This window comes from Sander vitreus, chromosome 20 (assembly GCF_031162955.1).
Source record: "Sander vitreus isolate 19-12246 chromosome 20, sanVit1, whole genome shotgun sequence".
Classification (NCBI taxonomy): domain Eukaryota; kingdom Metazoa; phylum Chordata; class Actinopteri; order Perciformes; family Percidae; genus Sander; species Sander vitreus.
In genome coordinates, this window is record NC_135874.1 from 21,035,577 (window position 1) to 21,060,979 (window position 25,403).

The 25,403-nt window shown below is 39.8% G+C and overlaps 1 protein-coding gene across 3 annotated transcripts; it reads right to left on the reverse strand.

Annotated features, from left to right (window-relative positions):
* Positions 1-2,277: 2,277 nt before the first annotated feature.
* Positions 2,278-25,215, reverse strand: LOC144534749 (serine palmitoyltransferase 2-like). 3 transcript variants are annotated; one of them, XM_078276749.1, is made up of 12 exons: positions 25,060-25,215; positions 22,483-22,674; positions 20,972-21,126; positions 19,616-19,764; positions 17,260-17,384; positions 15,721-15,814; positions 12,989-13,094; positions 11,223-11,442; positions 9,985-10,111; positions 7,817-7,952; positions 6,104-6,233; positions 2,278-4,382 (listed from the first exon to the last, which is right to left on the reverse strand). In XM_078276749.1, the coding sequence occupies exons 1-12, from the start codon at positions 25,210-25,212 to the stop codon at positions 4,263-4,265; spliced, it is 1,707 nt and encodes a 568-aa protein (XP_078132875.1). In that variant the 5' UTR covers positions 25,213-25,215; the 3' UTR covers positions 2,278-4,262. The 3 variants fall into 3 exon arrangements, with proteins under 3 accessions (XP_078132875.1, XP_078132877.1, XP_078132876.1); XM_078276750.1 differs by lacking the exon at positions 2,278-4,382 and adding an exon at positions 5,403-5,726; XM_078276751.1 differs by lacking the exon at positions 11,223-11,442 and having other exon boundaries at positions 9,985-10,076.
* Between the last annotated feature and the right edge of the window lie 188 nt (positions 25,216-25,403).

A 25,403-nucleotide genomic window follows, 5' to 3' on the forward strand; every position in this document is an offset into this window, starting at 1 on the left:
TGTTTTTACTATAATTTGATGACTTTCCTGCGTGCAAACTTAAAAATACATAGAGCCATTCTGTATCTATAAGAGTAACATTGTAACTCTTAGCTTCCAAGATTTAGGTTGATATTTTCTCCATTGTCGAAGAAACTAAATAACACAACCACCATTTACACAAACTGATAAACACTAATATGAGAGAAAAAAAAAAAAAAAAAACCTTCCCAGAGCCCAGACAGACATGGTAATTATCTCTGGAACGAAGATGTTTATGTCAACGTCTAAAAAAATATCACACCTAGCAAAACAGTTTATATCATTGAGCACCACTGGCTGTGGTGCAGAGCAGCTTCAATGTCTAATTTTTTATGTACATGCATTATTATGAGGAATGGGTGGTCACACAATACTTGTCAGTGTGCATACATGCAAGTGTGAATGTATGCATTTGGGATTTCTTTGTACGGCTGCCTTCCTTTAGGAGTGGTATTGTCCCAAAGGTCAGTTGCACGATGTAAAAGATAAACCAAGAGCTCAAAAAGACAGGTGTGTACATGGAAGAAAAGCAAGGTAAAAGTGCAGTAACGTACACATTAATACCCGAAACCATGCAAGCACACACACCCATCCCTCAGTCACACACTGATTGAAAATATGACTTTTTAGGGGGCTTTCACACCTGAAAGTCCGAACCAAGGTTCATGTTTTTTTTTTTGCATTTGATTTCACGCTGCAGTTATGAAAGCGCACTAAAGATCTATACGTGACAAAACAACGTCCTGCCGTCAAATACGTGAGCTGCGTCTCCAGATGCTTATAATTGATTGGTTTGTAGACGGGCTTCCCCGTCCTCTCGTATCCTCTCTCTCTCTCTCTCTGTCGGAGTTTTTTCAACTGACTGCTGCTCTCTCCTACTGCCACGGCTCTTTTTGTTTTGTTGCGATGTTCAGAAGCAAGACACGGGAACTTTCTTTCTGCAACATTTATTCAGACATTTACTACCACTTAACAAGTAAACTGCTGATGTATTCTCAGCTCTGATAGCAGACCGCTGAGCTATTCCTTTAAAAAGGAGCTTCCACGGTCTTATAACACAATGATAGCCTGCCAGAGTTTCCTGTATTTGGTCCGACCCATCCAAAAAATGCTTTCACCCTAAACGAACCAGACCATGGTTCAGTTTGATCCGGATACCACTTTTGGTCGGACCAACTTTCGGCCGTTTGGTCCGGACCGTGGTCCGTAGAAGGTTTCACACCTGTAATTTTGGTTCGGATCAAACTGAAAAGTCCGAAGGTCCGGACCAAATGAGGTAGGTGTGAAAGCCCCCTAAGTCAAAGCACAAAGAGAGCACTTTGTTTTACAAGGCATTAAAACAACGCAGCGCGATAAGCAATAAGCACCCAAGAGATAGGGTTGAAATGAAGAGTATTACAACCAGCGGTGAATCACATCCAGACTAGACTTAATAGTTTAGATGTTCTCCTGTCTTGCCTGGAGATTTAAGTATCTAAATATAACCTACTGCACCTCCCAGAGTGACTAAAAACTAGAGCTTTGATAAACTGAACCAATATAGTATATTGGGCAGATATTGGTCTTTGAATAAAAAAAAGTAAGACTAATTTGACAGTCACAAGTTTGTGGGTCATATTAAACTTCATGATTGAGGTCATCTGTAATACATTAAACTGTACAAATACACACCAAGTCGGTCAAGTAAAAAAAAATAATCATACAATAACACTGAAGGATGCCAGTGATGGTGACATGTATCGTAGCTGTGTGAACGAGCGGCCAGCCAAATCCATGTGTAACAGCCAATTAGGGTTTAAAGTTCCCCATTCAAGTTTCAAAAGACATTTCTTTGCATTCCTTTTCAGTAGCTGTGATTTACTATTCGACTGATTTACAGTGTTGCTTCCTTAAAGCTATAGTGCGTAGTTTCTGCTGCCCCCATGAGGAATTCCAAGTAATGACAACAACACTGTCGGCGTGTCCACGTGATACAAGCCTTCTGTGACCGTGCACCGCCCCCCCCCCCAATTAGCTTTGTAGCAACTCATTTGGCAATGGCTTGAATGTAACAGACGTTAATCAATATCAAAAAGTTATGCACTAAAGCTTAAAGTTATCACACTGTATATGAAAACTGGTATTTTTATTAGTCAGTAAAATACAATTTCTTTTAATAGTTTAACCACTGACAGGCGATAGATACACTATTGTATCCTTTTTAAGAGATTTTTGTACTTTTAAAATTATATTCCATGTGTTTAGTGTAGTGCTTTATTTAATTATGTACTTAAATGTTTTCACTGGAAAATGCTAAATAATAGAATGTGTTGCAATGTCAATGGAGATGCAATCAAATTAAGCAAATTGATAATTCTGTAATTGATAATTAAAAACTGTCAAGGTATGACAAAACTTTAAGCCTGTCGTATAAGAAATATTATACAAATTATTAATTTAAATAGTAGGCTAAATTAACTTGTTTGGATTAAATTGATAATTCATTTACTTAACAAAAAATGCAATGAAATGTTTGGCAGACTAATGACTGACTAATTAGCTGTCCACTTGTGAGTGTTACACTACAGTGTTTTCCATGCTGCATTTGGAATTGATGCAGATGTGCTTGCTGTTTTTGATGGATTTTGCTAATGCCACGTACAGTCCGTTTAAGAAGATATCAACCTCTGATTGTTGGGGCTATACAGCTATACAGCATACGTTTGTATTCCTCTGTGTGTGGGCAATTTACTCCGTTACACTACGATAACCTGGCTAATGACATGCTCACTACTTTTTAAACCATTTCCATTTTGGCACAGTTGCACTGATCCAGAGCTGGTGTTAGTTGAGGCAAATTAAATTGTCGAGCTGTAGTTCATGACTGTTTTTACGAGTTTTTTTTAATGGCTTTTAAAAATGCAAATTATGCTTAGTAGATTAGCTTACTGTAGCAAACATTAGACATTTAACCTGACCTGCACTGGCACCATACTGACCTGAATTTAAAGAAAGTATTTTTGGAAATACACTTTGCTTTGTTTTAAATTTAGATCAGGGGATTGATAACTCTTGTGACTGTATGATAGATATGAAGCTAGAGCCATCAGGTAATTAGCTTAGCATAAAAACAAACAAACTGAAAACTGGGGGAGAAGTTTGTTTTAACGGTACAAAAACCAAAATGTAAAAATGACAATTTTTGGTTTTAAAGAAAGTTACGGGCTGTAACTATTTTCCTTCGGGCTGGGATAAGCTAAGTGCTTGATAGCTGTAGATTCATATTTACCAAACGGTCATGAAAGTGGTATTGATCTTCCAATCTAACTCTTGAAAGAAACAAAAAGAATAATCATATTTACCCAATCATCATATTAATTCAGTCCTTGCATTGATCGGGGTAGTTATCTTCTGACAAACGATGTAACACGATCTAAAATGTTGGTTGGTTCAAAAATGTGTAAAGTCAGGTTAAAGGTGTCATCAGCAGGGCTTTTTTTGACTAGTCTTATTCCCTAAATAAAAAAATAAAAATTGGGGAAAAAAGTTCTACCTGTCTGAATATACTAAAACCAACTTGGACAAAACTAGAAGCCCCCTAGTAGAGTGTGCACTGCCACCAAAAACAAGTCTCAAAAGAATGCCAGGTGGATGTTAAGGTTCTCCCATTAGCACATTAATAGAGTAAACTGTAATGCTATAGTCGTCCAACGGCAGTCCAGATCTGGATCATTATTTACATAATCCTTAAAATCTATTTTATTTGGTACAATATCTTGCTAACAAAGAGAGGAATGAAATCTGGTCACTCACATGGCCTTGTGTAAACATTGCAACATCCAGTGCTTTCTGCTTTTGGCCTATGGCAGTGATCACTGATCTGAACGCTACTGGGTGAAAGAACAAGCCTTTTGATTAATGTTTGAAAGTAATCTCTAACTTTACCTCGATGAAGTTCACTTTAGATCTATATTCCCACCCACGCACGCACGCACACACACAGATAAAAAGTACACAAGAAAAAGCAGAAGTGTGGTGTTTCAGTGCACCACCAAGTTCAGCATGGTTATGTAAGGCAAAGTTGAATAAGACAATAGTTTTTAAGTGTTTTCCTTTTGTTGGGGGTTATATTATGGCAAGCGAGTGACAAGGGGCACCTGTGCACATCTCGGTCCTTGTGGAAGACTTGTGAGCCATCTTGACCTGTTCTATGGTTTCTGGGGTTGTTCTGGTTCACGCCACTTTAGGAGCGGAGTGGTTCATCAGTCGTCAATGTCCTCATACACATTATCATCAAAGGGCCGGGCCAAAGACGGCTGTCTTTTGCGTCGGGAATACTTGAGCTGAAGAAGGTCTCCTACCTCATTGATGACACTCAGCGCCTGTGGAGACATATAATAAATAAGCTGTCGCCATGAAGGGCAATATGTGGCTCAAGGAAATTTAAAGCTGCAACAAGCAAGATTTTTATGGAAAAACACATCTTGTGAGAATAAATCACAAACAAAAAAACACCACTGACTTTTAATGCTACAGATGGACCCAATCTTTCCCATTTTTCATTCCTATTACTTGGGTTTAAGGTGAAGTCACCAGTGGGGCATCTTATGGCACAGGAGGTGATGAGTTCATACAGATGTCATTTAAAACAGCAGGAAGTGCTCATTCTGGCTCAAACTCTTCACCCAAGAAGACCTAAAAAGAATATTCCTTAAATATTTACTTTCCTTTTTGGCTCTTTAGCTGAACCAAAACTGTAAAGTTGCAAGCTAAAGAACCAAAACAATGAGCTGAGAAATGCTAAAAGGTCCGTGGAGCTGAGTCGGGTGATCGTTCTCTGTGGGTTTGTTACTTTCGAGCGACGCCTTTCACTTTACACATATTTAAAAAAAAAATATATAAATAAATAAACATTGATTAGTGCAGCTTCAACCTGATGGGTCTTTACATCAGTTTGTGGCACTTATAGTCAATCTGCATCTATTCATCTCCATTATTGTCTTTCCATTGACTTTGTATGCATTTATTTCCAGTCCTACTGTTGCCATGCATTGCAGTTGAATGCCATTATTATACCCCTTTGGCAACAGAAAGCCCCAAATAAAGTCAATTTTCACTTCAAGAAGACAGTGGAGATTAGTATGATTTAGCATTTGTTTCAGGTTTAGGATATTAATGCATTCAGTGAAATGAAAGGTGTTCAGAAGGACACAAGTAAAAGAATGGACGTCTCTGCGTACATGCGTGGGGAAAAATTGTTAAAGCTCACCAGGAGATAGAAGAGACACAAATTGACATGACACATTAAAGTACGAGAGAATGATACAAAGAGAGACGTTAACATCATGACGGATACAAGCACTACAATACTCCCACTCCCTGTCTTCACTTTATTTATATTCTTTTTATATTTTTTTTTAATTTTTTTAAAGAGCAAGAAGAGGAATGGGAATGGATAACGGCAGCACTTCCTGGAGACAGAGTATGCATCTGAGCCACAAGGACACCCCAATTAGACGAGAGAAGAGAAGGTTCAGCCACTATGTGAAATGATCCATGTTTATACTGAAATGAGATACAGGCTGAAGTTGAAGACGGTGACTGGAAGAGCACGAGCATGCAGGTCTGCAGTGAGCTCAGAATAGTAGAAGAGGAGCCCTTGTTGTGGGTTGAGTGGGCGGCTTTTTGATGTGTTGCCAAGGGCGATCAAAGCTGAACAGTCTGCACTGATGTAGAGCAACACAATGAGGAAATGGGAGGGTTAGTGTGGCTGAACTCTGAAAAAATGGAATATAGTGTGAATACACTACATTAACCTGCGGGGTGAACCAGCTGACAGATTCAGCGGTCTGAAGTGGCTCAAAGACATCTCTAGAAGAAGACATTTGGGGTCAGAATGGAGTGTCCTTGCCAACTACTGACAGTTTCCCCGCCATTAGACTGATTGAAATTGAAAGTCATTTCACCAACTTGAAACAGGAGAGCTGCAATTTGTTTTAATAAATGTTCTCAAATTGAGTTCTAATTCTTTGCCATTTGAAGTGACAAATTTTGTCTCCCCATCTATCTAAACGGTTGTTCAGTAGTAAAAGCAATTAGTTACCGAGTCGAGCACTTCTTTTGTGTGGGCGGCTGAGATGCAGAAGCGTGCCCGGGACTCGATGATGGGTGTAGCGGGGAAGCCAACGCCCACCACCCCGATGTTCCTCTTTAACATCTCCCTGGCAAACGCCCTGGGGGGACAAACGTGGAGAAACAAGAACACACTATGGGTTTCATAAACGCATTAAAAGGTAAACAATGCCCAATTTCAAAAATCATACGTGCTATTCCTATGGTCTAAGACGGTCTTAAAATATTAGTGAACATGAACAACTCTCTCGGAAATCCAAAAACTAGAGTGCTCAAAATGTAAATTTGTAATGTCAAGTCTGGAAAAAAATCTAAATCGGCTATCAGCATCTATTAAAATATATTTATAATTGGCCTATGAAGAGATAAATGATGGAACGTACATGTAGGGCTGAAACGATTCCTCAAATAACTCGATTACAAAAAATCCTCAATGCAAAATGATTTGCCTCGAAGCTTCGTTAAATCAATGTTACCAACGTTGTATTGCTGACGGACGGTGTTTCCACAGGGATCATTATTATTGTCGCACAACAGACGCTGCTCAGTCTGCTGGCGACACACGCCAGAGCGTAAATAGTGCGGAGCTAAGAGAAGAGACGGGCTGGAGAAAACGACAGAAAGTGTCCAAAGTTTGGAATCTGTTCAAACGTAATTAAAAGGAGAATTCTGTACAGTGTGTCTACTGGAAAAACAGAACTAGCTTACCACAATAATAGCACGACGTCAATGCTTCAGCATCTCAACAGAAAACATTTCTCATCCATTCCACGAAGCGGACCCGACAAAAAATAAATCACGGAGTTGTATGGACGATGAAACTACACCGAACACACCAACTACCAAAAACAAAGACAAGAAAATACGTAGCAGTGACCACAATCTGATCTAAAAGGCCGACTTGTTGACTATCCCGTCGGAGAAACAGCCGATTGTTGCGCACCATTTTCTCTCACTCTCTCTTCACGGAGAAACAGCTGATCAACGATCTACTAGCATAAGTGTAACAGAGCTGTGTGACATTGTAATTAGATATATAAATACAAATAGGTTTAGTATAACTAATATTTACATATACTTATATTTACATATAGGCCTATATACAGATCAGTCTCAGGATGAAACTTGTAGTTCTGAAAGTTAAGTTGCACAACTTAAGGTCATGTTTATGTATGTTTAATCTAGGCCTTAGTGTGAGGTTGATGTTTTTTATTTTGCAATGTAATATGGCACATAAATGCACTTCATATGTTTAGTTTTTGAAGAGATGATATTGAAAGCAATGTAGGCAACCCAAATGTTGCTTTTTCTGAAAATTTGTTTGTTATTGCTCTTCAATAATAAGTATTTCTTATCCGATTACTCGATTAATCGATGGAATAATCGGTAGAATACTCGATTACTAAAATAATCGATAGCTGCAGCCCTACGTACATGTAAATTGTACATTTAAAGTCTTACACTGCATTCAAAGTATGTTTCAGACAAATAAAAGTATCTCCAAGATGAACATTAGCTTAAAGCTAACTCTGGTACTAAGGAGCTGTGCATTGTCGCTGTCAAATGTCAGAAATCAAAAAATATTATCCGATATCCAATCATATGATTTGATCACATTGCGTTGATCCAGGGTTGAGTTAGTGCATGAAGTCTTAACAGCAGCTGGCCAAAGCTCGAGGCTCACCCTATCTTGGCGGGCATGTAGAGCATCATGGGTACGACAGGTGAGCCCTCATTGCCGTAGATGATGAAGCCCATTTCTCGAAGCCTCTTGCGGAAATAGACTGTGTTCTTTGCCAGCTGTCGCACACGTTCACAGCCTGGGGACGACGAGAAGACATTTTGAAAACATGAGAGTTGACAGCAAATTCAAATGGAAATTAAAATCCCTTCTATCTATCAAAGTTTTTGATCATTTAGTTTATCAAGCTTCATCTATATACAGTACAATGTACTGTAATGTAACTGGGTCATTCCGTGTGGGTCATTGTTACAAAGACATACAGGTCCATAGTGTGTGTTTCTGACCATACAAATGATAGTCTATGCCAGCAACAAAAATGACAGTTTGTGGTAAAAACAAACAAAGGCTAAATCTTACATAACAAAGATGTTTCTGGACTACCCTTGCAATCGTGGAGGAGTAGAAGAGAGATACTATTTACCTTATCTAAAATGTATGCAGCTTCAACTCTCTGAGGAATAACTGGTCTTAGAAAAGACTGTGACATTGAGTCTTAGATTTCAATAGTGTGCACTGATCCCCGGTGGCATCTGATGATAATTACAGCAGCTGAGGTTAGATTCACTTCACCCAGACAATGGCAATGCTAATCTGATGGTCGTCACTCTTAAAGGATTAGCTATAATATTATCTGATGCATGTTCATCGTTGACTTTGTTGGTCCCATCATGTCATAATTAATTAGCCTGGCAGGGGCACGGTTTGAGCTGTAGGCTACTTTTGAAGCAAGCAGCTTGAGCATTTGAAGCTATTTTAATAAACCCTTTATTTCTGAGGACATCAAGGAGCTTCTCTTTGTAGTCGGGATACGAGGACTCCAACAGGGGTCTCCTTTTCTTTGTTTGTCACGGTTAATATTTAAAGACACAAGCTTCTATTTGTACCAGTAACTAGTGATGTTACCACTATGATTATCACAAACTACCTGCCCCTGTTTTGTGATGAATGAAAATATATATAAAATTTTTTTTTAATGTTATATGATTGTGTGCAATATAGTTTTCATTTAAAAAGGTGCTCTAAGCGATGTTGGGTGACGTTACTGCTTGTTGACGTTATCTCGCCCCTCCCGTCCCCTCCCCCTCCCTTCCGCGCACTAATACATCCATGGCACTAACCCCCCCACCCTCAAATCCTTCTTGTCGGGTATTGGCTAGAACACTCTTTGTTATGTTTCGTGGTGCAGGTTTGTCAGTTTGTTTTTGTTGCCTTTTTTGGAGCCTGGGCTGTCTACAGAGACACAGTGTGTTCAGGGGACAGGCACCTAGCGGATAGTGAGGAGATGTTTGCTGTATGACAAAAAATGTTGTAGCCTAAAAAAAAAAAACGTGTCACATCGCTTAGAGCACCTTTAAGCACCGCTGTGAGGTGCACTCGTAATTCAGTTGCATTCATTGTAATATGACAATAAAGTTGTCTTATCTCTTACGTCCATGAACCATTGGTTGTATTTGTTGACCCAACTAGATAGTTTAAAAAAAAAATAAAAAAAAAACAAGGTTCAAGGAATGGCAATTCAGTGTGCTTTCAACTCTTTGTTGAACAGAGAGCGCTTATCTATCGGGCTCAGAAAATAAAGAATGCTTTGAGAATACTTTGTGAAGCTTCATTTGGACATCATTACCTGTAACGTTAACACAACAAAAAAAATAGGTACAGGACATTGGGGCCTAGTTAATACAGTCAAAGCCATATTGACACATTATGTGTAAATGCAATGGGTAGACTTTTCATTACATCAAAGTCTTAGTCAGGGAGCTTTCCAAGCATTAAGTTTAAAAGTGCCCTGTGGAGTTGTCTTGTAAACAAATAAAAGCTACGTTTACCTTCAGTGTTACTTTTCAAAAACACATTATGTGTATCTTTGAGTTCTTACAAATGTGTTGAATGTTTTTTCGTTTTTGCAAAGCCAAACATTTTAAAACCTGCATTGTTTACATTAGTGGCATCCGTGTGAAACCAATGGTACGACTGACTGAATATTGATATTATTACCCACGTGCATGTGCGTCAGACATAGAAAACGGGGACCCACTTATTTAAATGCTTCAATAACGCTACTAGGTCAAACTCCACAGGGTACCTTTTAATATTGTTGTAGGACTCACCCATTGTTGTGCCATCCTCTCCCATAATGCACTTCATAGAAGTGATGATTTGCTCCATCACCGGAGGAGACATGGAGGTGGCGTAGACCGCACTGTGGGAATGGGAGCGCAGGTACTCAATAAGCTCCTAAACCCCAGCAGATACACAGGAGATGTAAGCAGATGTGCATAAAAAGCTTTTAATTACTTCACAACCTCCCTGACCGTGGAGAGTTCAGAGCTCTCTGTAACTAAGGCTTGGCATGGCTACCTTAAGATTTACTTTACTGTGGGAAAATGACCCTTATTCACTCGATTAGCATTAAAAAAATATTCACAGTTGGTTATAATCATTACCATTTCAAAAGATCATGGGAAGTATACTGTTTTGCACATGTAAGAATATAATAGGCTCTGGACTCCAAAGCAAACTACATTTTATGCAGTATATTGGGGGAAAATGTGATGTAGTACTGATTAAAAAAAACAAAAGATTGATTGTTCAGATGTCCTTCCTCTTAGAAAACAAAACTTTAAACTATCATCCATAGGTACAGTTTTGTCACAAAGTTTGAAAGACATGCAGGTTATCGACACTTTATTGTAAGCTTCATCCTAACTTAATAACACTGACTTCATGCCTCAATGCCGGCTTTCTTTAAAAATGAAGGGGGGGGGGGGGGAATCACAGAGAATGCAGTGAAGGTGACGGGAGTCGGTGACAAAAGCCATTTAACAGTTTCAGTCATTTTAAACTTGGTTACACATCTGCTGAGACTCCTTTTTTTGTTTATCCTCATCAGCAATAAGGTGTCACAGTCTCTTCAGCATTTCAATGAGACATTAAAGTTGTTTGTGTCTTGAAGTTGAGATTTCTGTAAACCTAGCCTTTTGTGTTGATAAGATGTGTCATAGAACAGTGCTAATATGTCAGGAATGCAGCGAAATCTAAAGCTACATTACTGAGATGATAGAGACACTTAAAACGTCACTTGACAGTAATGCTGGATCTTGAGAGATTGTTGGCAACTAAAGCATTCTTAGTAAGATTACTGTTTATCCTAGTTTAGTAACCCAGTAAGAACACTGGGTTACTGAACTGGAAAAACTATCCACGTCTTGTGACTACAAGAGCTAAAGTTCAGCTCATTCTACGCTGCCACCCTTATCTCTTCTCGTGTACATCTTTCTTTAAAACCCTGCTTTCAAAAACAAATAAAAACGGCAATAAAATAAAGCGTACAATCCTCCATCCTCACCCTTTTCCCTGCGATGTATCCCCCTGCAGCGCCGAAGCTCTTGGTAAATGTGCCCATCATGACGTCCACATCACAGGGGTCTAGGCCAAAGTAATCAACCACCCCTCTCCCTCTTGGCCCCAGTGCCCCTATACTGTGGGCCTCGTCCAGGTAAAGGTAGGCCCGGTAGCGCTTCTTCAGGGCAATCACTTCTGGCAGGCGCACTACACTTCCCTCCATGCTGCAGGGAGGAAAAGGCAAGGGATAGCCAGTGTCAAGCAAACGTTCCTGATGTGTTCATGATCACTGCTTCCCTGACAACCCAGGAAATCTCAGCTCAGGGGAGTGCCATCTGTTCCCTACTCAAGGTCTAAGTAAACTGCTGGGAAACGCATGTCTCAATGATTACGTCTCATAGTATGCCTCAAATATGTTAACATAAAAGGTATGCTAACTCGTGAAAATAATGTAACTGTCACAGGCAAGTGCATGATTTGCTTGCACCTTGTAGCTGCAGATTGCTTTACTGTATAGTGCAGCTTCTTGCAGCAACGACGTTGCTCACTGCGCTAACCAAGCACTGAATCAGCTCGGTCAACCTGCAATCCAGTCCCAGGAGTGTTGATACTGCTGAATCTAATGGAACAACAGAAGATAAGGGTTTTTTTTTTTTTTTTGTATGCGTTTGTGTAAGACTCTTACTCACATACATGCTTTGCCCGACGTTTAAGCTAATACAGAGAAGTAGCTTTAAAAAAAAAAAAGTATAGAACTTAAAGCCAAAATCTGTTGATTTGAAACCGTTACCAATGCACATAATCTGATGAATCTTCTGCTTGTGCAATTAAGATAGGCGATGTTCATGTTGAAACCAGTAGGAACATCATGGGGATTTTAAAGCTGGTAACTCCTATGTTCCACTGCTTCTTGGCCAATTACACTTCTTAGCCTAATTTGTGTAAATGCTGGAAACCTTGATGTCCCTGCCCCTGAACTGACAACACCTATTGTGTTGTAGGGGTGGGGAATCACCAGAGGCTTCACGATATATTATCACGATTTTAAACAGATTGCAATATTCTGCAATTTTTTCACCTTTTTTCCAACTTCAAAATTTTTCCTAATTTCAAATGATGTCCCCAAAAGGAAACTTTGTCAACATCTGTTTGTTCATCTCACTTCAATTTTATTGAATGGGATTGTCAAGCAGACAAACTGACCAACACATATGTAATAATAGAGCGATAACGTGTATTGATACAGTATTTCCGCGGAAGATATTGCGATACTATGCTGTATCGTTTCCCCCCACCCCCTCACCCCTATTATGTTATCTCCACCAACGCTTTACCTTTTGAATAACGTCGAAACACAAAAGCTCAAAAAAGGTCAGAAACCAATCAAAAGAATGAAGAGATACTGTACAACGACAACAAAAAGGTTTCATTGATGACACTTTTCTAGAAAGAAATATTTACAAAAATAAATAATACATCCACAAAGCTCTTAGAAAAAGGTGCGGAATTTAAGAAAATATATATTTTTTGATTGTGAATTGAAATTTTTTTTATCTCTGTGTAAGATGTCTTACGTTTGGTTCCAGCTTTTAACAAGGCTTGTGAGCCAATAGTAGTTGCCTGGCAACCACTTGCAGTGACGTGAATGCAATAGAACGGGGGAGTGCAACATCTAGTGGCTGAATGTTATCAATGTTCTCAACTGCACCGTTAAAATGCCTGGAAGGTTTTTATTAAACATTCATCTCATGAAAGAAATGGGGAAGCTACCTGTAAATGCCCTCTACCACAATGAGGATCTTCTTCCATGGCCTGTGAGTCCTGGGCTGCCCGTGAACGATGGCCTCTCTCAGCAGTTTCTCAAGGCTCTGCATATCTGACAGGAGAATCAAGAGATCCTTGCATTATACTGGGGAAATGAAAGTTACGGTATCAACAGTGGTGGCAACAAAAAAAACAATCGCAGTTTGTTGTCAGCTGGAGATTTTTTAGAAGAAAGTGAGACACTCAACAACAGTTTCAATCGTTGAAATTGAATGAGAGTAGAATTAACATTGAACCGTTTTCCGTGTTTGCCTGTTTGAGTAGTTCCAAAGAAAATGGCGCTCAGCACTGCACTGCATTGCATTGACCACAGAAATAGAATGAGTTTAGGCCCTGATTCGACAGAGCGCGTTAGCCATCTTCTAACCGTATATAAACTGGGAACTATATTCTCAGAAAGGCAAAGCTGCCTATTTGGGCGCACTGATCAGACAGAGCGATGCCAGTTGCGTCTTTTTGTTATTCTTGCGAGACAACCACCGAATCACCCGTCCTCAGATAACCACTACGTTAGCCAGCATGCACAGTACCTGAAGCAGACATCATTCATTTTATTATTTACACCTGTGCTTTTCTTAATGTTACATGTCAAAATGTTTTCCATGAAAATGGAATATTACTTCAAATAAGCAAAAAACAATGTGGGTTGGTCAGACTTTTCTAAATACTCAAATTACGATAAAAGACTTAAAGGAACACGCCGACTTATTGTGGACGGCCTTTTTAAGGTCATTCACCACAACATCTCAATAGGGATTCAGGTCAGGACTTTGGCTAGGCCACTCCAAAGTCTTCATTTAGTTTTTCTTCAGCCATTCGGTGGTGGACTTGCTGGTGTGTTTAGGATCATTGTCCTGCTGCAGAACCCAAGTTCGTTTCAGCTTGAGTACACGAACAGATGGTCGGACATTCTCCTTCAGGATCTCTTGGTAGACAGCAGAATTCATAGTTCCTTTTATCACGGCAAGTCTTCCAGGTCCTGAAGCAGCAAACAGCCCCAGACCATCACACTACCACCACCATATTTTACAGTTGGTATAATGTTCTTTTATGAAATGCAGTGTTCCTTCTACGCCAGATATACTTGGACACACACCTTCCAAAGAGTTCCACTTTTGTCTCATCGGTCCACAGAATGTTGTCCCAAAAGTCTTGGGGATCATCAAGATGTGTTCTGGAGAAATTGAGACAAGCTTTGATGTTCTTTTTGCTCAGCAGTGGTTTTCTCCTTGAACTCTGCCATGCAGGCCATTTTTTGCCCAGTCTTTTTCCTGATGGTGGAGGCATGAACGCTGACCTTAACTGAGGCAAGTGAGGCCTGCAGTTCTTTGGACGTTGTTGTGGGGTCTTTTGTGACCTCTTGATGAGTCGTCGCTGCGCTCTTGGGGTAATTTTGAGCGGCCGGCCACTCCTGGGAAGGTTCACCACTGTTCCATGTCTTCGCCATTTGTGGATAATGGCTCACTGTGGTTCGCTGATTCCCAAAGCTTTGGAAATGGCTTTATAACCCTTTCCAGACTGATAGATCTCAATTACTTTCTTTCTCAATTGTTCCTGAATTTCTTTGGGTCTCGGCATGATGTGTAGCTTTTAAGGATCTTCTGGTGGACCTTACTGTGTCAAGCAGCTCCTATTTAAGTGATGCCTTGATTGTGAACAGGTGTGGCAATAATCAGGCCTGGGTGTGGCTAGAGAAATTGAACTCAGGTGGGACAACCACAGTTATAGTATGTTTTAACAAGGGGGGCAATCACTTTTTTCACACAGGGCCATGATGGTTTGGATTTTTTTTCTCCTTTAATAATAAACACCTTCATTTACAAATTGCATTTTGTGTTTACTTGTGTTGTCCTTGACTTTTGTTTAAATTGGTTTGATGTTCGAAACACTTAAGTGTGACAAACATGCAAAGGAACAGGAAATGAGGAAGGGGGCAAACACTTTTTCACACCACTGTATTTGTACACGCTGGGACTCTACAAATCACATCATGTTGGCGTTACTTTGTCACTTATTCGGAGCAGTAGGCTAGTTGGAACCGATTACCTTCAGGATCCGTGCTAGGCTAAGCTACCGGTGGAATGGAGCTACGGAGATGAGAACAGTATGTATGGACTTATCTAACTCTGGGGGTTACAGTGAATAAGCTAAAGTCCCAATAAGTCGGCGTGTTCCTTTAAAACAAGACATAGAATGCAGAGCTAACGCCGCCATAAGTGTGCATTTGTGTATTGCAATGTATTTCTACCACTGTATGAATCAAAGTGATGAGAATAAATTACCTCACAGCGGCACATACAGCATATGGAAGGATATGGAAGAAAATCATTACTGCTTAGGTGTGTGATGATAAAGGAAATAAAAGCTGTAGAGACTTTTAGAGAAGGAAGCAATGAATGAAAAAAATAGAATACCTAATTCTATTTTTTTCCTATTTCTTATGATACTTTCTGTATATTTGTTTCCTATGTCTATTTAATGTGTATTTGTGTTATTTTGATGTGTGTGGATTTTTCTTGTGAGCTGCTGTAACAAAGGCATTTCCCCAGTGTGGGATTAATAAAGTCTATCTTATCAACTAGGGGACTGAAACATAAATAAGAAAAATAAAATGGACCCTACAAATGCAGGTAGGAGACATTCTTATAAGAGGATCTATTGCGTGATCACAGACTCACTGTTGTGTTTGAAGACTCTGATGGTGGACCCGGAGAGTCTAGCACCCAGGACTAGAGAGGCATGGTTCAGTTCATCACTCAGAATCAGACAGCCCTGCAGGATACCGGACAAACCTTAATATGTATAAATGACTCATACTTCAGAGTTGTTGTTATCCATCTGACATAGTGGGTAGTGTTACACATACAGACCTACTTACAAAACACTTTAGTACATATTTTCTGGCAAGTGAGTGAAGTGTCATTTTAAAAATGATCTGAGCTGAGACAATTACATTGAGTATGCTGCTTTATTGATTGCATTATTTGCCATTTAAAGATGCAGTAGGTAAGACTTATAAAACTAACTTTCTGTCGTATTGTCCGGGGGGGTCTGACTGCGTGTCAATCACTGCTCATGCACACGCATTCATTCTCCCTTGTAGGGGGGAGGGGCTTAGAAGACCATTTGGGCTATAGCAGAAAGGAGGGGAGGGACTGAGAAGTTGCTGATGTTCAAATTCTTTGGCCAAGTCCTGGATCTTCACAATCCTACCTACAGCACCTTTAAGGGAAGCGATTGAGCGACTGGGATGTTGAAAATGTACACCTTTTCACCAACTGGCTTGTATCATTTCACACGCTGCAGTGTCACTCTTTCCACTGTACGTTTCTTCTAACCAGTGGAAACCAACTATGTGGTGAAGTACAATATCTACCTAGTCTCGCATTGCATTGGCATTTCTTTAAACCAATCACAATCGTCTTGGGCTGCACCAAGTGCCGCACGGAGCCCCGGTGCCACTGCAAAATAGCCTCGGGAAGGAAGTTGTTTTGGTGGAATATGTGTACGTTCAAAAACTCAGATTGGACAGATAGTCTAGCTAGCTGTCTGGATTTACCCTGCAGAGATCTGAGGAGCAGTTAACCATAGTCCTCATAAAATCGATCGAAGTTTAAAATGTCAACACAAAGAAAGCGTAACGGACATCCGGCCGAAAAGAAGGACATATGGCGGAATTTCCGGTGGCACCAGAGCAATCCCAGAAGTGGAAGGTCTTGGATATAGACTAATATCTACCAAACAAACAGCATCAGCAGCACTGTGATAAAACAAGACTGGTCTGAACTCGTCATTTTACACTCTGCCACGTAGCCAAGCCACCAATTGCTTATGTGAACCGGAAGTGGGTCCTCCTGATATGAGGCCACAGGGTGGCTTTGTGTCTCTGTGTACTTGGTGCTACCGGTGATCTGTCATGGCGTGATGTTATGGAATGGTTAGCTAAATCTACTCCACAAACAAAAGTGCCTGATAGAAAATGCATTTCATCAATGACAACTTAACATTCATATAATATATGGAGAGAGACAATGAGACATAGGACAGACAGACAGAGAGAGGAAAAAGCGGAGAGAAAGTGCCGTGACAACATACAGGAAATCTGAGAAGGCAACAAATAGCAGGTTAAAGAGCCGAGACAGCAAATGAAGGGAGGGGTGTGCTGCAAGAATACATCGCAGCTCTACCAAGGAAACATCTATCACTTGTGGTCTTACCTTGCCAGACAGTGCCGGTATGTTCATGGAGTTGGTTGCAAACCCCATCCCAAACGTCATGGCTGACTCCACGCCCAGGAACTTGGCCACCAGTTTCTCCATCTCCTCGTGTCTGTCCAGGTTACCTGAGATGCAGACATACAGGAGATCACTATAAACACAATCAGAACCGCGAAGATCTATGCTAATATAGATAGCTTGGTTAAAAGTTAAAAGAATAGTTTGACATTTTGGGGAGTACGCTTATTCGCTTGCTTGCTGAGAGTTACATGAGACAATTGTTAATATTTGTTTAATGCTCTTTTGCACTAACTCCATCTGCACAAACTGTAGAATCTGTACTACACTCAGTATTTTTACTTGGACTACTGTATTGTTCTGCGTTATTGCCATACTACTTAGACATCTCATTGCACAAACTTTTTATTGATTTGATATTAGAGCTGTATTTTTGGTAGATTCTTTACTGTACTTTTGTATGTTTGTATTTCGCGTATTGAATGTGTAACTTAATGTCTTGCACGTTTATGCTTCGTCTTGGCCAGGTCGTCGTTGCAAATGAGCATTTGTTCTCAATTGGCCCACCTGGTTAAATAAAATTTTAAAAATAATATCGACACCACTCTCATAATCTGTCTGTTCAATATTAAGCTACAGCCAGGAGATGGTTAGCTTACCTTAGCATAAAAGACTGGAAGCATAGGGAAACAACTAGCCTGAGCCAAATTTGAAAGAAAATGCCTTCCAACACCTTCAAAGCTCACTAATTAACATGATGTATCCTGTTTGTAAAATTCTAATTGTAAAAACGACAAAGCCAGCCATTTCCCCCTGCTTTCAGGCTTTGTGCTAAATTAAACTTACCAGCTGCTGGCTGTTGCTTTATAGTTAGTTCAATTAAATTTTATGTATAATATCAAATCATGACAGGAGTTATCTCAAGACACATTACAAATAGAGTATGTCTAGACCACAATCTATAATTTACAAAGACCCAACAATTTCCCATGAGCAAGCATTTGGTGCGATAGTGGTGAGGAAAAACTTCCTTTTAGGCAGAAACCTCAGACAGACCCAGGCTCTTTGTGGGCAGCATCTGTCGCCGCCGGTATGGACACAGACACTGATACAGATATAAAGATATAGAGAAGTATGATTCATAATAATTATAGCAGTTGGAATGATGAACAGTGGCAGTAATTTAGCATACAGGCATTAGAGTGGTATTGATCTTCTCATCTAACTCTGGGTAAGAAAGTGAATAAGCGTGTTTCCCAAAATGCCGAACTATTTCTTTAAGTTACTGCTCCGATGTCTAAAAACAACGGTTAACTTTTAAAGCCCCTAAAAAAAAAACACTCTTGGAGTCAATCTGTCTCTCAGGGCTAATATGTGTCATCTACTGTACAGTACATGCATCTATCAACATATTTAAAACGGACTTCTGTTATGAAACACATAAGAATGTGGGCTGGCCTTCTCTCTGTGTAAGGGGAGAAGCGTCATTGGTTCTACTCTATCTTTGAAAGTCTGCTAACCACATGGCGTGTTTCACTTCCTCCGCGGTGATCTAGATCCTTTCAGACTCCCTGTGCAGACTGACTCAAGCCACAGATTTAGTACATACAGACTCGTGGACACATTGGATTTCAGATATTCTCCATTGTGCTGGAGTTGATTACAACTGAACTGCGAGTTTGATATTTATCAAGATAACAGCTTTTAAACTGTTCCAGTTTCTAGGAACTGATTTGGAGCATAATTAATCTGTGGATGATGTTTTTAAAACGCATATGTTGTCCATTGTTTAACTGCCATTTTGTGTGATTCTTTTTGTTTCTAATTTGGCTATTTCTCCATTTTGTATTCATCCGACTTTTTGTCTTTACTTGTAAAAGAGGGCTACTGCTCCCTTTTAAAAAAAAGGTAAAAGGAATAGTTTGACGTTCGATAAGAAGATTGATACAACTCTTGTCTCTGTATGCTAAACATGTAGCGGGAGGCAGCAGTTGCTCAGCTTAGCGCAAAGATCAGCTAGCCTGGCTCAGTGCAAGGGTAACAGAATCAGACAAATGCATCTCTGAGGCACCCCAATGTTTTGTCATGCATCTATTAAGAAAACCAATGTTTGCTGTGCAGGAGAAATAAAACCAAGATATTAAAACAAAGACTTTCGATGTCCTCAAACACTACGAGTTCAGACGGAATCTGTCGCATTAGTTTCCACTGCGCCACTAAAACTGGTCTATGATGCTTCATTTACTGTGGTGAATTCTGCCCTGTACATTCCTGCTGTTCGGTTCCAGTGTTAGCAAAGGCTGCAGTTTGTGTGTCTGTGTTTTTGCGCGTTTTGTACCAATCTCCTGCCTGGTGCTTGCAACTCCGACGCCGTACTTCATGGTGGCCTCGGCTGCAGAGTCAGCACACGGACCTGTGTTGTCAGCGAAGCCGAGGTAATTATACGAGCCCAAGTTAATCACATCATGCATCACCCGACCTGTGTAACTGGAGAGAGAAGAAGATAATCAGACAGCGGAAGCAATCAGTGAGAGGAAGCTAATGTTTTTTGCAAACAGTGAATGGTACAGCTAATTAAAAACTAGATTGCGGTGAAATGAAAGGCTGGACAGCATGAAAGTTTTTGAGTGGCATCTGCCATATTGTTTGACGCACACAGCTCACTTGCCCCTCCACTGAACACGGAGTGATGTTACTGTCACTCTCAATACAGTATGCATCACAAGATTCAAATGAAAATATGATCTGATGCGTTTACACACTCAGTCAACTTCAGTCACGTATGAAGAGAGATTTGGGGCATATTAATGCTGCTAAGAGTTGTTTTAAATGTGCTACTAGAGAGTTTTAGAGCCACAACAACCCCTTGCCTACTACTAAAAAATTATTCAAATGAGTTCCATGTAGTGAGGTTAACAGATTTTAAATATGGGAAACCGAAAAAGACACTGGTATTAGGTTGGTACTCGGAGTTCAGGTACTAGAATCAGAATTGGGAGAGAAAACATTGGATCAGTCCATACAGAAATTACTTGACAATGGAAATTAGAGTTGAAACAATTAGTCCTCTAAGTCATTTGGTGCGCAAAAAAATAAAAAAAAAATAACACTCTGATTCCAGAGTCACATGTAAATATTTGCTGGTCTTCTATGACAGAAAGCGTTGGGCTACTGGACTGTTTGCCAGACAAAACTAAACGTTTGGAGGACATCGCCCTGAGCTCTGGGAAACTGTGATGGACTTTTTGATAGGATTTATTTTAAAAAGGTCAAACATGAGTCCATCAATTAATTTTTAAGAAAATAATAGTCACAATAAATCTAAAATAAAATTAATTGTAAGGGGCAGGCCTAGTTTATTTTTGCTTATTATAATTTCTAAAAGGATCACGGATATAACAGACAGACATCAAATCCCTTCAGTGACTAATAATGACTGCAGGCACCACGATATTACACATTCAGAGCTCAAGATACATTCAAGTTTGTCCCTTTCATACAACTTAACAACATGAATTTGTAAATTGTCTGCTCTGACCAGCTAGCAGATGCATAATCCTGCTCAGCGATATTGTAGACTTCTGTTACCCAGTCGTTTGTCTTAAATGAACATTTTCGTTGTATTTGGAAGAGAAAATAGGTTAGCACAATCAGTAATAATCACACACACAAATACATGGCATGGCTTTCTCACTGAAAAGTCCAGTTGTAGTCGTGGGTGGCTTGTTCCAGCAGGTCCATTTTGGCCCCCGGGACGCTACATAAGGGCCTGTTCCAGCTGTCTCTTATACGCATGTAGATGTTTCTGTTGTAAAAGTTCTCAAAATCCTGGTAGAGCGGCACAAAGTCCTACACATGGATGAATGAAGAGAGGAGGAGGAGGAGGAGAGAGGGGTACTCTATCTGAGCATCAGAGAATCTAGGAATGTCACTCTTATAAACTACTAGTAACTTCATGACTTTCATACTTTCGGAAAGCTAAGTTGTCACAGTAACTGCAAGATGTTAACATTAGAAATAATATGACTATTATTTTATGCTCATTTGGTTTGTTATATTTTTTTATATATATACACACACACACACACACACACACATACAGTATACACACACACACACAGAGCTAGTTGGTTCAATAAATACAGCTAAAGGTTCATGAAGCTTCATTTGGACATCACTACTGTCAAGACAATACTGTTTTTACGCAAAAAAAAAAAAAGGTAAAAAAAAGAAAAGAAAAAAGGATATCCTCGGGTTGATTTAATGACTTCCCCACATCTATCCCACAAGCTTCCTTTCCTCAACATAACCAAATACTTAAAAACAATGGGCTTCACTATCAAAAGTTACATAACAGGTTGAAAACAGTCTCAGTAGTCAAGGACATGTTCCAAATGTGCTGATAACTTTTTAACAATGCCATCTTGAGTGCGCATTCCACTAAATTGTGAAGAAAAGCCATAACAATTTATAGGGAATATTTTAAATGTTATATTAGACTCTGTGAGTTTGCATTTGATAAACAAAGCACACTAAGTTCTGTGTGAACTGCATGTTTTTAAACATCTACACAAACACTTTTTTTTGCAATCCATTTCCTGTTTGGGGTGAGATTATGGTAGACAAGATTACATCGATCTGAGGTTTTGTTTGCCAAATGTATGCTTCCACTCAAAACACCAAGCTTGAAGCAGTACTGCTTAAAATGTTTGAAATATGAGAGCCTGTAGTTTCTAGGGGTTGGGAAGCAAATATCACTTTGGTTCAGTCTGGTTAAAAAAGAAAGTCTATTTTTGCATTCGTTATTATCAATATTGTTTCTACAGGAAGAAGGCACACGCCCAGGCATGTGCTCAGTCTATTCAATCAGTTCCATTCAACATCTGAAACACATCTGGCCTACTTTTTCTTGCAGGCAATTTTGCTCACGGCACTGTCACTGTGCAACCAAAACAATAATAAAATTCCCATCATTACAGTATAAGCAAAGTATGCTGCTTGCACAATGCCTGTGTCCGCTGTTGGAAATCATAACAAAAAATGTTGCTCAACTGCTATCTTTATAGGGAAAATGATTACAGAGTGCAAAAAAAAGAATATATATATATATATATATATATATAGATATAAAAACACTACCAGGGTCATAGTCAGGTATTTTAATTGATAAATACAACACAATATTGTGTATGTGGCTTCTCTCACCTTCTGTTCCTCCTTTTCCCTGGCGATGTTACACCTTTCAATCTTCCAGTGACGGAGAAAGTCGCGGAGGTAGCCGAAGATGGTCAGAATGCCGTAGCTCATGTAGGTGAACACTGCCACCAGCATGGGCGTCTCCTCGAAAGACTCAATGAAGGGCCGGCTGTACAGGCCACCGTGTGATGCTGCATGGACCTGGGAAACACGGAAACGAGAAACTAAAAACAATGACATGGTGATTCCTTTGGCACATGGACATGGCCAGCTTTCATCAAAAGTAATAGTATATTTCAGTGCATATTACTATTTCTTTATATTTGGGTTATAATAACAATTATACTTTTTTTTTTTATGTTGAAACATGTACACTGTGGAAATGAAATGTTAAAAACCCAAATATTCCAGCAGGAATATGCCGGTTTTAGAGCTTAAAACTTTTATGCGAATAAATTAACATTTAAAAACTAATTTATTAGATGGCGGCACATACACAAGCAGTGGCTCCTCTCTTGTTGATTGTTTATTGTAGGTGTTGTTGATTGTTTATTTTTTATATCATCATTTTATTGCATTTTGCACCGTGGGTCTGAGAGGACTGAAATTTCATTTGTGCCGTACGTCATGCATGTATAGCACATCTGTCAATAAAGCTAACTTGACTTGACAAAAATACAGAGCCATTGTTAAACATAGCAGGACAACTACACAACAATGTCTCCCCTTATTTATGACTAACCTTCCACTGCAAACACAGTAACTTGTGCCTTAGCTGGAATAAAGTTTCACGTTTGTAATACTCTTTTTATAAATGTACAGTCTGACCTCCTGTGACTCCCTCTTCTTTTCTCAAAATAAGAAAAAATACAGATTGTCCTTTGTTATAGTTGGCTGAGGTTTCTGTAACTCACTTAAAGTTGAATTATGTGTAGTCAAATTGGAAGTAGAGGGAAGATAACAAAAAACAAAAAACATATTAGCTCTGGTGCAGCTGTACACCAACTATACAAGAAAGAAAACACAGACAAATGCCAGGGAGAGAAGATTTGACTGCCAAATAAGGGAAGAGCTGGTCATGTAAATATTTGCACTTGGGGCTGAATGACCTACCATGCATTCGTAATATATGATCTTTCATAGAAAAGTCAACTTCATGTCTATTTTCTGCATCTATTTTCTCTGTCTTGATGGACAGAAACGTACCACTCACAGACCTTATACAATTTGCCCTCCCATCATGAACGCGTCTCTGTGCTTATGGCTATCAGGCACTACATGTGACCAGTCATGCCTCTCTCTCAAATACCTTACAGAGTAGCAATGCTGACATCGGCATGAATGTAATCAGCTGAGGTTCAGTCACCAGGCACTCAGTTACTCAGCCTACAAACCCAGTTTACTGAAACATCACAAGTCAGGAGTCAATTTAAAACAAATGTTCCTACCACTTACTTTTCATTTTGATAAGCAGTGCATAATTCAGACTCAAATCAATTTGAAAATAAAAACTCCATATCACAACATATCCATGAGTCTCAATGCTTTCGTGCGACAGCATCTAAACACATTGTCTGAGGGGACATGTTAATTGGGACAGTTACAGAGGGTTCACCCAAGGGTGGAAATTTCATTAGAAGCCTGCATGCAGTCTCCATGAACAGCTTTAACTGAACAGGTTCAGTGTCCCCCTAATCACTAACTTTGTAGCCAATATACACCCTGAAATAAGCCTAAAAATTAAGATAATTGTATAGTTACATTTGAGACTGAAAGAAAAAAAAATATACTATAATTAGCATGGGCTACAATAAAACACACTGTACTCCCTCTAAGATGAACACACTTTCAACTGATGAGATATGAATGCAATCTAATGTATTGCTGTCATCCAGGCAGAGAAATATAAACCGCTCCAAGTTGTTTGACTGGCTCTGATATGTGCATCCTGAATCCTGCATGATTGGTATTTTGGAAATTGTTAGGAGATTGTCTCATCCACATTTTGTGTAATCAAATTCACAATGTGGGGCTACAGATATTCCTCTTCATAAATTCGGCAAACATAATATGCACTAAACAGTTTTAGAATTCAGTGCAATGTCAACTTTTTGAGTTACACCCGCCCATAAAACAACCTCCCTCCTATAAAACCATTGAGCTAGGGCGGTGGAACACGCAGTATGTACCCATTCATAAATTTGAGATTTTTAAATATTTGGATATTGCTTGGTCAAAATAAGATTGTGCCGAATTAAATAGCGTCTCGTATCGATTAAGAGAATGTTTTTGATTAATGTTTTGGGGGAGTATACAACATTAAAAATGAGCGAAAACTCTGTAAACTACAATATTTTATATGGAATTTGGCGTTTACGTTGTGCGCGAGAGAATCAGAGCTCGATGAAAACAAACTGTTTTCAACAGCAGCAAGACTCGGTCGATACATAAAAGCTGTTATCGTGTTTGCTGTACGTTGCATGAAATCCTAATAACGCACGAGTTACTGAAAGACAGCATCGTCCGGTTGTTTCCGGATCCACACATCGAAAAGCCTCTCCTCCCCCGTCCCATAGCGGGCCTCACCTCCTCCTCCTCGGGGTGGCAGTGGTGCTTGGGCTGCCGCTCATGGCAGCGGTGGAGGCTCTTTTCCAAGCCGTTTCTCTCCGGCTTCAGTCCGTTCTTTACACGCGGACACTCATCTCCGTTGACTAGCTTGGTCGCGGGGCTTTCGGTCATTGCTGGCCAACGATTGTGGAGCCGCTACCTTTACTTGCATGTAGGAACACGGTGCCTGCCTGTGGTGCAAGGCGGTGACAGTATCCGAGCTGTCAACGTTTACAACCACACCACAAACTCTCTAACACACGCAACACACACGTACAACACGCACGCACATAACACACACTCAGCGGGACCTGAAAACAAAC

What these genes read in the sequence shown, in the direction of transcription:
- LOC144534749 (XM_078276749.1), bottom strand. Translation starts at nt 25,212, where the DNA reads ATGACCGAAAGCCCCGCGACCAAGCTAGTCAACGGAGATGAGTGTCCG. An exon ending in AAGCACCAGGCAGGAGATTG is followed by an intron (nt 17,385 to 19,615) that starts GTACAAAACGCG and finishes TCTGCATCTCAG; the next exon opens with GTAACCTGGACAGACACGAG. An exon ending in TACCGGCACTGTCTGGCAAG is followed by an intron (nt 15,815 to 17,259) that starts GTAAGACCACAA and finishes GGTATCCTGCAG; the next exon opens with GGCTGTCTGATTCTGAGTGA.